Raw genomic sequence first — 12371 nt, forward strand, 5'->3', positions numbered from 1 at the left:
TATCAGGGCATTATAGCTGCAGGAATGCATCCTGACACCCACAGATGTCATTTGGTGTGCTGTAGTGCTGAAATTCAAGCACTGTATGCCTACTGCCAGGGCTAACACCCACTCACTAGGAATATTTATGCAACTATATGACCGAGGCCAGGGCTGTGAACATACCTCATCCTCAAGAACTCTTTGGCCTAACGCTCTCAGCAGCTGCTCTGAGTCATTATGGGCAGCCATCCTGAGAGGTTGCACCACACTTTGAGGCAGAGTGGTTTTATGTACATACTTGTAAAGCTCCAGCCTGCCTGCAAGAATCACATAATGTCAGGGATTGGAAGGAACATCGAAAGATCACCTAGTCCGATCCCCCTGCCAGAGCAGGAACACCTAGATTAGGTGTATATAGGTGTATATATTTATTGTTTTGTTTTGTTTTTCAGTTTTTGTTTTGTTTTATTTTGTTTTAAATATCAGTTCAACAGAAGATATATTCAACATTATATCTAAACACTATATCCTTTTCAGAAGCTCTCAGTAATATGTAGAATGTATTCAAAACTGTAGAACTCCCCCTGTAGAAATTCGATATGCCTGTAATCTTCAAGGAAATTAAAGAACCAAGCAACAATTAGAGGTAATACCACTGCAACAAGACTGCAGATGATCTGCATTCTTAGAAATCTTCCTCTTTCTGGGTTAGAAACGATTGTGCTCATCTGCAGATGGGATCCAACAGAGAAGCATATGGCCTCTTAAACTATGTGTCATCTACCCCTATGTTGAATAAACATTCATCAAGTCAGTCTCTTCATAGAATCACAGACTACTTTGAGTTAGAAGGGACCTTAATGATCATCTTATTCCAAACCACCCTGTCATGTACACAGTTGCCACCCAGTAGACCAGGCTGCCCAGAGCCCCGTCCAGCCTGTCTTTGAATGCCTCCAGTGATGGAGGATTCACAGCTTCTCTGGGCAACCTGTTACAGTGCCTCACAAACCTCTGAATGAAAATTTTCCTCCCAGTACCTAATCTACATCTCACTTCTTTTAGTTAGAAACGATTCCTCCTTATTCTGTAACTATTGGCTCATGAAAAATGTCAGTCTCCTTGCTGATTACAGACTTCCTTCAAGAACTGGAAGGCCACTATGAAGTATCCCCAGAGCCTTCTTTTTACAGACTAGGCAATTCTGGCTTCCTCAGTCTTTCTTTGTAGTAGATGTGCACCAGCCTTCTGACCATCTTTGTGGCCCTCCTCTGGACTTACTCCAACAACAGTGCATTTTTCTCGTACTGGGGGCCCCAGGCCTGTATGCAGTACTCCAAATGGAACCTTACAGGAGCAGAGTAGAGGGAGATGATCATTTCCCTCTTCCTTTTGGCCACACTTCTTTTGACACAGCCCGGAACACAGCTGGCCTTCCAGGCTGCAAGTGCACGCTGCTGGCTCATGTCCAGCTTTTCATCCACCAGGAACCCAAAATCCTTCATAGGGCTGCTCTCAGTCAGTTTTTCTTGCAGTCTCATGTCTGGGACTGCCCTGATCCAAGCGCAACAACAAGTGCCTAGCCTTCTTGAACCACGTTTGGTTTGAATCATAGAATGGCTTCCCCAGAACTGGGAAGAAAATGTGGCTCCCTCATAACCCCAGGAGAAAGCTGGTTCTAAAGAAGAAAGAACCAGACATGAAAGCACTATTCCTCAGTTCAGATGGCAATGATCCTGAGAAGGGGACTCTGTTTTCTGCTCTCACTAAGGTTACTCTGAAATTACAGCCAACATGTTTTGCATGATTTGTTTTTCACTCTTTCTGCCTCCAGAGGGCTAATCAAGTGTACAACTTAATACTACAGTTTTGTATGCAAAGGAGAGATGACACAGAGTGACTTCTTCCTTAAGTGTTTGTGCTTAGCTTTCTATTAGAGGTGGTTTATATCTAAAGAGGGTGTTTATGAATTGTGTTATAAAAGACTTTTTACTTATCCCAGAACACAAATGTGAACCTGTTTGTGAAGCCATTACAGAGAAGGCAGAATAGCTTGATGTGTTTGCTATAGTCTGTACTGCTGTCGCACTTTTTAATATCTGGGGTTTTGTAAGAGGTGATTTTTCTCATAGCATTTTCTGCATAGAAAGAAATGCATGTAAATGAGAGCAAGTCACTTGTGGCAGTAAGGCACATAGTTTAGTGATGGGATTCAATAGTTAGGTAGTAGATAGATTGTAGATAGTTGGACACAGTGATCTTGAAGGCCTTTTCCAACCTAAATGATTCTATGATTATCTGCTAGAAGAAAATGAAGCCTATTTGACACTGATATATAGTTATGAAGCAGCAGATTTGCACACCATTATACAGGTGTTCAGAGTAGCTACTGCATTCATCTAAATTAAAAGCTGGGGTTTGGTTTCTGGATATTCTCCTCTTTCTCCTCAATTGGGAACCTCCCATGGAAGAAAGGTATTTGGAAAGCCTGCTTAATACAGGCCTCATTTCCATACAGATATGTTGGGACAGGCAAGTGCAGTTTGTCTGTACAATCACGAAATAACCCTTCTGGCAGTAACAGCAGTTGTGTATATGATGATGTAGTGAACAGTGCTATTATAGGAACATATATTCAGAATGGGGGCTATCAGATCAGTTTCTTCAGTTCAAAATATTTCAGCTGGAATACAGAAGATGTCCTATCCTGTCCTACACTATCCTACACTATCCTACACTATCCTACACTATCCTACACTATCCTATCCTATCCTATCCTATCCTATCCTATCCTATCCTATCCTATCCTATCCTATCCTATCCTATCCTATCCTATCCTATCCTATCCTATCCTATCCTATCCTATCCTACCGTACCCTACCCTACCCTACCCTACCCTACCCTACCCTACCCAACCCTACCCTACCCTACCCTACCCTACCCTACCCTACCCTACCCTACCCTACCCTACCCTACCCTACCCTACCCTACCCTATCCTATCCTATCCTATCCTATCCTATCCTATCCTATCCTATCCTATCCTATCCTATCCTATCCTATCTTATCCCATATATGAGCCATGTGCTTTCTGTCAGTACTGCTGAGAGTACAGACTGGTAAGATGTAAGAACTTTTGGCACACGGAATGGCAAGTGTCATATAATAATCACATATTTGCCAATATTTTAATGGAGACAGAAGTACTATGCATGGATAATATGAGCATACACTGCCAAAATAAATATAAAAACAAATAAATCTCGCCTCTAGCTTTATTCTACATACTCTTTTCCTAATGACAATCTTGATAATGGAAGTGTACAAAGTTATCATTAATAGCAGTGAATTTCATGAATATAATAACTGTCAGTACATGCCAAGGATATAGATGAGTTATACTGTATATCTCTATCACTGATCATGTATTTGGGAGCCATTAAAATATATTAAAAAGTTTTAAATGATTAATCACATTCTAAAGGCAGTGTCAATATAATGAATATAAATATTGTATGTGAAGGAGAAGGAGTTGTTTAAAAAGTCTTTGTTTCTGATCAAAATAACAGATAAAATATCTTTTATCTTGTCACATTTCCTTTGAATTGAGCCTTATAAGTTTGTGCAAATTAACTACACAATGATAAGACTTTGGCGCAACAGGTGTGCAATTAAGGGACAACAAAAGAAGGTTTATTAGACTCAGGATGTCATTTGAAAATTTTAATTGCCTTTGTGAGCCTGGGGAAAGTTCATTCTGAATGTTTTACTTATCTTCCAGGAACCATAATTATGTCAGAAGAACTGCGAGATGCATTGGATAGTATGTATGATGCCAGAATTCCCAAATTATGGTTTCGGATTTCTTGGGAGTCTACAACTTTGGGATTTTGGTTTACTGAGCTTCTTGAAAGAAACCAGCAGTTCAGCACTTGGCTCCTGGATGGCCGACCGAATCAGTTCTGGATGGCAGGGTTCTTTAATCCACAGGTAGGTCTGCCAGATAGATACAACTGCTATGTAATAGATTACACAGTGAGAGAACTTCAAGCTAACTCCATCATGACTATCCTAGGTATAATCTAAAAACATTTTTATCTTGAATATAACACAAATCAAGTTCAAAATCTAATAAATGTTTTGCTTGGCAAAAAACAACACCATAAAATAATGGAATGTCCCGTCCCTGGAGGCGCTCAAGGCCAGGTTGGATGGGGCCCTGGGCGCCTGAGCTGGTGGGGGGAAGCCCTGCCTGTGGCAGGGGGTGGGGATGGGTGGGCTCTGAGATCCCTTCCAACCCAAACCATTCTGTGCTTCTGATGTTGTTCATTCATTGTGTGAATACTCTTTACAGGATAAAACAAGCTATGGTTGAAAACTTTGACATAGGGATCTGGATTTCACTCTTAATCCTTGTAAATCAGTTCCTTGAAATGGAAGGCTTGTTATTTATACCACCCCAGGCTTGTGCCAGTCTTGATCTGGAGAGACAAATAAAACATACAGCCCCTGCCCTGTACCCTGAAGTAAAACACAGATACAGAGTGAAAAACAAACAAAAAAAGGGAACAGCTGAGAGCAGAGTTAAAAGAGGTGAAGCACACATACTTCAGCGATGTGCAGATCCCCTGCACAGATAACCACATTCATTAAAGCTTTTTGTGATTCACAGATGTTTATGGGAACTGTGAATTGTGGAAGTGAGTCATTGGGATAGCATCCAGCCAACAGGTTGCTGTGGAGCCTTAGCAAAGAGCTATTTTAAAGATGTATTTTAATCTCAGTACTTGTTAGCAATGCAAAAGCTAGCTGGAACAGCTGCCTCGAAGAGGGAAAGCAACAGTGGCAAATATTCTCTAGCGCTACTGCTGGGAAATGCTCATCTATCATCTAGCCTGTCTGTCAACTGTCTGCCCATACAACTTTATAGCACAGAAGTGTGCTTATAAAATTCCTGAGTAAAGGGTTCCCAAGCAGAAGCATGAAAGAGAGTAGAAGTGGTTTTAATGAAACAGTTATGCTTCTGTACTTGATTTGTTAAGAACACTAAAATATTCCTAAGTTACTGCTGCAGTGATCAGGTTGGATGCAACCCTGATGGGCTTTGGCTTTTGTTACTATTTGCTTTTGTGCTACAGATGAGGAAGAGCTGACACAGATTTCGTACTGGCTGTTTTAGCTGGCTTTCTTTTTGTTGTTTGGGGTTGTGTCGGTCCTGAATTTTGGCCAGCCCAGTTGAGGCATTCTGCATTTCTTTCGGATCCATGTGTCTGGATTCCTCAATGAAGCTGCCAAGTAATCAGAGTAAAATGTCCCCAGACAAGTCACGATTTAATAGAGCATAGCAAGTGAGAAAGCCTCTAGAAATTCTAAAATTAAACACTTCATGACACATAGTTCCAGAAGTCCCTAAATACAGACTGTGCAGAGAAAAACAAATCCAGAAGTAGATGTGTTTACCTGACTTAAACAACCATCGGTGCTGACAGTCACAGAGTTCATAATCAGATGGTTATTTCTGTATTATCTGTTTTCTGTAACCCAGGCTGTGGGAAGGTTCTACAAGAAATCTGTCTGAACAAAGATGCATTTTCTATTTAGCTAAATATTATTTTTGTTAATAACGTTGCTGTGCTTAAAACCATTATTTCACATGTTAAGAAAATTGATTCCCATCTTCTCTAGCAAGCTGAGGTGATGAAGTGCTGTTTCTAATGGTTTAATGGCTTGTTTGTAACAGCCGAGAAACTCAGAAAAAATCCTTTCATTTGGGAGAGGAAATGCAGCTCCTAAATAATTTGTAATTTGCCTACTTGCATAGATCTCACTGCGCACTTTATAGTCGATGGATAAATGCCATGGGTAACAGAAGACGATAAAGTAGATTTATAGCACTGGGAGGATGAAACACTCTGGCAATTAGAAAAAAAAAAGAAAAAAAAGAAAAAAAAAGAAAGAAAGAAAGAAAGAAAAAGACCTGACTTTGCCTTCCCTTGGTCTGGTTATATACTGGGATAAATTCAGTGATTGCACAGAAGTTAATTTTTATTTATAGTGATACAAATGAGGGCAAGCTGAGGGTTCCATGTGGATGAAAAACTGATTCCCTTTGTATGTCTGCACTGGGCCAAGACAATGGCCAAACGAAGAGTACCTCCTGGATCTAGTCCTCAAAACCACAGCACTACACATCTTCCATTCCATTTCTACCTTCCCATTGCCTTATTGTGCTGGATACTGCTTTATTGCTTCTTTGTTTGCATCGCTGTATCCAGCTGCTGTCACTTGTCCTATATGTGGATTTTAAGCCCCGTGAGGCAGAACTGTCTTTCTGGTTGTAGAGTGCTCAGCATAATGAACCCCCAGCCTATTTCTGAGAGCCTGAGATGCCAAAGTAATGTGAATGCTAATAGGAAGATGAAGCGCAATGGCTCAATTGCTCAGAGCCTGCTTGATTCCATAGTAACCCTGCAATATTTTGCTCATTGTAGGACATACAAAATAAGTGACAAACAAGGAGCCCCACAAGCAAGGTAAAAGAGATTATGTGATCTTATTCACAATAAACATTGGTTTCTTTACTTCATGTCATAGCTTCCGTAGATGCCTGATTCTGGAAGGTTCAGAGTTAGTATGCATGGGCTGTCAGAAGGCAGAGGAGCCAATGTTAAGCAGCCTTCAGTGAGCAGGCCAGGAAGTTGTTCAGGAAATGACAGACAAGGAAAAGAAGAAATCATTTTCTGCGGATCAAAATTTTAACCATCTCCCGGCTCAAAAACAAAACAACAACAAACAAAAAACCCACCCAACCAAAAACAAAACAAAAAGCAACCCTCCAAAACCCAAAAACAAAACAACAAAAAGAAAAAGCAACTAACCAAACAGGGAAAAGATACTAGAAATTAAAACAAGTTTCAACTCTAGAAATCAAAACCGGGGCTCCTTGTCCCAGCTGCTGGCTTTATCACCATCTAGGATTCATTCTAATGGGAATATAAATGTTACAAGTCCCACTGTAAAGAGCATATAGGTTCAGTCATCTCTGCAAGAAAAGTCTGCTGACTGAATCTTATCCCTAAAGACAACGTACAGATCTGAGCTTACTTTTATATCCGTATTTCCACAGAGCCTTTGAACTGATTCCCTTAGTGCAGTCACTATTCTGTCCTGTCCTCTTCCTGCTCTTCTCCCTTTCATATTTCAGTAGATTTGGGTCTGGTGGCCCAGTGGGGCCTTCAGGCAGTGAATGCTGTGTATTTTAAACTAACGGTGCTATCATGCTTCCCCAAATTAAAATTCCCCAAATTAACTACAAAAATTCTGCTTTCATTTAATGGCCATTCTGATAGAAGAACTTGGCCTTTAATCCTGTCTCCCTTAGCGGTGCGCAAGAGTTCTCAACTACTTCAAATGCAATTACAATTATCTTTGCTATCACGAAAGCTCTTTGCAATACTTGTCCTGGGGTTCCTGGAATGGCATTAATGAGAAGCCAACAATGTCATTTAACTGAAACATCTGATCTCATGAATGTCACTTCATAATGAAAGGGGTGCTTCGTTGCTGGGAGTTGCTGAGGCCTGCAGCAGAAGCACCAGGCTCAGCTGTCAGATGCTAGCCCTACACCAAGACCAAGATGCTGCTGTTACTGTATGTAGCTCCTTTTTCTTTCCTTCAGCCTCCACTATGACTGGATGAATAAAAGTAAATTAAAAATTTTAATAAATTCCCTCATTACTACTGATTCCTTAGAATCATAGAATTGCTTAGGTTGGAAAAGACCTTCAAGATCATCAAGTCCAACCATAACCCAACCGTACTATGCTAACAACCCTCCACGGTGTGAAGAAACCAACCCCGCTCTCACTGTAAGCACCTTACTAGTTGTCCTCTCAGTAAATCCCTCTTGTGCCTTCATAACAGAGAATGAGTTTCTTAGAATCATAGAATGGTTTGGGTTGGGAAGGACCTTTAAGATCCCCTAGTTCCAACCCCCCTGCTGTAAGTAGGGACACCTCCCACTAGACCAGGTTGCTCAAAGTCTCATCCAGCCTGGCCTTCAGTGCTTCCAGGGTGGGGGCGTTCACTAGGTTGGGCAACCTATTCCAGTGTCTGTTACTGAAATGCCGAGTGTTTATCTTGCTGGTGTCTGCAGCAGCATGCTGTGTTAGGGCATGGAAGCTTTGCACTGAGCAGCAGCTATGTTTTGCCCTGCAGACAGAGGCATTTCAGCAGTTAATTACATGATCCCAGTTTGTACTTCCTTTGTGGTCTGTAAAGGCACTGGGAATTGTTGACTGAAAAGCATTTTTACAGTGTTCCTACAAGGAAAGGTAATATAGCACACAAAAACACGGTATTATTGGTGCCTTAGCAATTACCTGCATTTAAAATCTTACAAATCACGTTTATTTGCTAGCTGTGTAAACCCTTCTACATTGGTCTTGTTGTAAAGTAGGTGTGTAAGGTGAGATGAGTTAGACCTATGCATTAAATTGTCTCCTCAGGGCTTCCTCACTGCCATGAGGCAGGAGACAACACGCTCAAATTTAGCAAAAGGATGGGCACTCGACAATGTTGTTTTGCACAACGAGGTGACCAAGATGATGAAAGAAGACGTGGCTGGCCCACCTCCTGCTGACATCGGTGGGGTCTATATATATGGCCTTCTCCTCGAAGGGGCCGGTTGGGACCGCAGGAACAGCAAGCTGGTCGAGTCAACACCCAAGGTAAAGATCAATGGAGCGCCACTGACTGGGGTGTAACATGGTGTGTACAGGGAAAACTAGAAAGTATTCAGAGTGCTTGCAGCAAAGGTTTCACAGTGGGCTGTAAAAGGGTAAAGTAATAGCAGGACTGGGAAGAGGACAGGGTTTTTATCCACCACAACAGACCAAAAAGCCTGTCAGAAGATGAGTTTGGGAGGCACTGTACTTGAGTAGACCAGTTGCTGGGCTACTTGGCTTCTGGCACTGAACTATATCTGAATGAGTGCAACCCATGAGCAACCTCCTTTGGACTGAGAGAGTGGGCCCTGTCACTGTTCACAGAGTCCAGGCCTGCTCTGATTGCAGTGTTTAGGTGACTAGAAGCCCCTGGCAGTGCTTTTGAATTGTTGGTATTAGTTCTGGGCTTCTGCTCAGTTATCTGTGTATGGACTTACATTTTGCTGAGGCAACTGAGCTCATTTAAAGCCTAGTTGAGGAGCAGTGATTGCATGCTCTGGGCAGTGCACAGGAAAAGCTGCCACTGTGTGTGCTGGTAAAATTTAGTTCTGTCCTGGAAGTGGAGTTGAGGCCATTGCTCTCTGTAGGTAAAACACTTTTGTACCTGGCTGAGGGCAGTGTTTTCCAAACCAGATCTTGCTAGGGGCAGCTTCTGGTACTCATTTCCTGCTTTGAGAAAAGACATGTATGCAGTTTGCCTAGATTCTCTGGTATTATCAGCAAGAGCTTTTGGTTTAAGACCTTTCTCTGCCTTTGCTAATGAGTTCTGTCTATTGCTCAAAGACCGGAGGGATCTCCTTTGAATAAAACCCAGGAGGCGCCCTGGACCTTTGGAGCTCCACTGCCAACAGCACGGTTGTAACAGGGAGGCTTACTGAATGCAGCGGGGCCTCTGCAGCTCTGGCCCTGCCATTCAAGGAACAGGAGGTGGGAAAAGAATGGGGAACACCTGCTGGAGATGAAAAGGATGGGGAAAAAACAGTGGTCTTGCTCCCTCCTAGAACCGTGCTGCCATTTTTTCATCTTGCCACGTGTGCAGCTTTGCCAGTTTCTCTTGCTTTCTGTTCCTTCCAAAGTTCCTGAAGTCTGCTCTCCCTGAGCTGCCAGTGGCTTAAAGACAAGCTGGGGTCAGTGTGGTAGTGAGCACAAGGCTTGGATTCTTCTTTGTGCTAATGCTGAGGGGCTGCTGTTTTTGCTGGAGTCCACCAATGAGTCTGATTCCATCATGCTGGAGTTTGGACACCCTGTCCTGCTAATACTGAGCTCAGTGTCTCTTTTAACATTTTCAGGTGCTGTTCACAAGTCTTCCTGTGGTCCATGTGTATGCTGTCAGCATGACAGCACTACAAGACCCAAAGAAGCAACAAGGCAATGCGTACTACTCCTGTCCAGTCTACAAAAAGCCTCGGAGGACAGATCTGACGTACATTTTCTCTTTGTACCTGAAAACAGCGCAGAATCCCGATCACTGGACTTTACGGGGGGTGGCACTGCTCTGCAGTTCAAAATGAAGACCAACAAATAGCTCCAAAAAAAGAAATAACCACCTAGGAAATAAGTCTGCAGCTAGTAGGAATCCTGCTGTTATTTTCAGAGTGGTGTGGGAATTAGCAAGTGAAGTACAGAGACTGTGTTAATCATACATAGATCAGTTTACTCTCTTCACAGTGAATACATGTGAATGTATTTAACCTGGGAATGTGAGAGAGAAGCAGGTACAGACACTATTGTAAAGCAGGAATACATGGGCTAGTTTGCTCATACAGGAAATGCTAGGGAAAACCTGCTTATGATAGTGATAACTGCTCTAACATTTATGGTGGTTCTTCTGTAGTTGCTGTCTTTTCTTCCTAGTGTAAGTGTTCTTTACAGTACATTACGATTCTTTTTTAAATCAACTTTGTAGTTAAAAACTTATCATGCATAGCATTATTAAAGCAGTAATGACGAGTGAGTTAAACTCATAATAAAACTTCATCCTTTTCTGCACATACGTGAGTGCAATTGATTTTTGCATTTGTAAACTTGCTGAGTGGTTTTACAGATGGATGCCGCTATTTCCTTGAATAGTCCCTTGTAGATGGAAATGATAATAGAAGTGAGTTTATCTTTGCACAAGTTACTGCTTTTGCCAAACCTATGTCCCATTAGAAGGAAGATGTGCACACACCCAGTTCTTAGTGAGAAGTTCTGAAACCCTTCCCAGAGTAAGTATGCCTGAACACCACTTTGGCCCAACTAATATTTGCTCCATTGGTGTCATTGCCTTGAGTCCTGCAGCCTCAAACCTCTCAACTGCATTTTGTGTTGTATTTTGCATTAGTATAGGTTAAATATAGGTTAAATATATATATATACTTATATATATATATTTAAAAGGTAGAAGATACAGTGTTGTAGGTGTTAGTAAGGATTCGGGATGTGATGTGGCAATACAGTAGCCATTTCTGGGAATTGATTCACCTGAAAAGGTTGGTGTTATTTTGTGTGTTTTCGTGTCTGCAGTTTACTCTATGATTGAAGGGTGATTGCTGCTTTTAATAATAGGCAGCTATTGGCCAAAATTTGTTTGGCTTTTTTCCCTAGCACAAATTTGAAGCAAAATAAATTGCTGTTGGATGTTCTGAAAGAAAGACTTGCAGTGAGTGCTTCATTACTCACTTCTTTTTTCTCCTTGTAAGCACTTGCAATCTCCTCGTTCTTTTCAGCCACCATCTGAGAAGGCAGTTCACCTTTCCCCACCCCCAGCTTCACTCTGCAGCCACAGGGCTCTTTCCATGAGGAAGTTTGCTATTTGCAATTCTACCCACTACTAAGCAGAAAGGGCCAAGTTTCTTCTTGGAAAACTGAGCAGTTGGAGCAGGATTCCTTTAGAACTTGCAACACATGGGGTGCAGGTAGGATGATCTTATCCAGTGACACCACCTTTTCCAAATATCTGCTCCTCCTGCAGCACGGCTGTATGTCAGCATGTCAGCTTACTCCACTGAGAATTCTGCATATGGGAAAGGTGAAGGACTGGGCTTCAAGTTCTTTGCCCTGCAAATCACAAAGAAGGTAAGAAAGACTTCCAATAAGGAATGCCTGTGCCATGGTATAGAAAATGAGGATTTAATCTGTAGGGTTCTCCCCACTTCCTATCTCTTTGAGGAGTTATCGTCTTAATTTTAACCTCTTGGTGCATGCAAATTTCATGTCAGTGACACTGATAAAGCTTAAAATGAAGAGCCTACGTTAAGTTACTTTGCATACCTGTAGTACTCACTACTTGTTATGAAAACAGTTAATCCTTCAAATAACTGAAATTAGAAGTACTCATTAAAAAATATGTACTTAGTTGAGCTTATATGCTGTGTTCCATGGAAACTGTATCACTTCCTTTCTTTGTCAAGTAGACTAAAAAATTAAACTCTGTGTGAAGAAAACCTACAGGCACATGGTTCTAGCACCTGGTGTCCTCAAGCAGAGGGAAAAAAACCCCATAGTGACAGCTTCTTTGATCCTTTCACTTCAGCAACTAATGCCTGCTTTGTCAGTTCAGGAGGACCTCAAATCTCGCAGAGCAGAAGGCAGGTGACATCATGGGGCAGCAGGACCAATGGCACAGGGCTGCACTACAGGCAGGGGCAGTTCTGTACCCAACAGGAAGAAGACCACGGCCAGTT

General features: G+C 42.0%; 1 protein-coding gene across 1 annotated transcript in view; it reads left to right on the forward strand.

The window, feature by feature from the left end:
* Positions 1-10696, forward strand: part of LOC140248793 (dynein axonemal heavy chain 5-like) — a 144593-nt gene extending 133897 nt beyond the window's left edge. Inside the window, exons 75-77 of the mRNA XM_072329829.1 lie at positions 3762-3970; positions 8488-8709; positions 9996-10696. Of these exons, the coding sequence (XP_072185930.1) occupies positions 3762-3970; positions 8488-8709; positions 9996-10217 (653 nt within the window). The 3' untranslated portion in view covers positions 10218-10696. The remainder of the gene's footprint in view (positions 1-3761; positions 3971-8487; positions 8710-9995) is intronic.
* Positions 10697-12371: the final 1675 nt, after the last annotated feature.

This window comes from Excalfactoria chinensis, chromosome 2, assembly GCF_039878825.1.
Source record: "Excalfactoria chinensis isolate bCotChi1 chromosome 2, bCotChi1.hap2, whole genome shotgun sequence".
Classification (NCBI taxonomy): Eukaryota; Metazoa; Chordata; class Aves; order Galliformes; family Phasianidae; genus Excalfactoria; species Excalfactoria chinensis.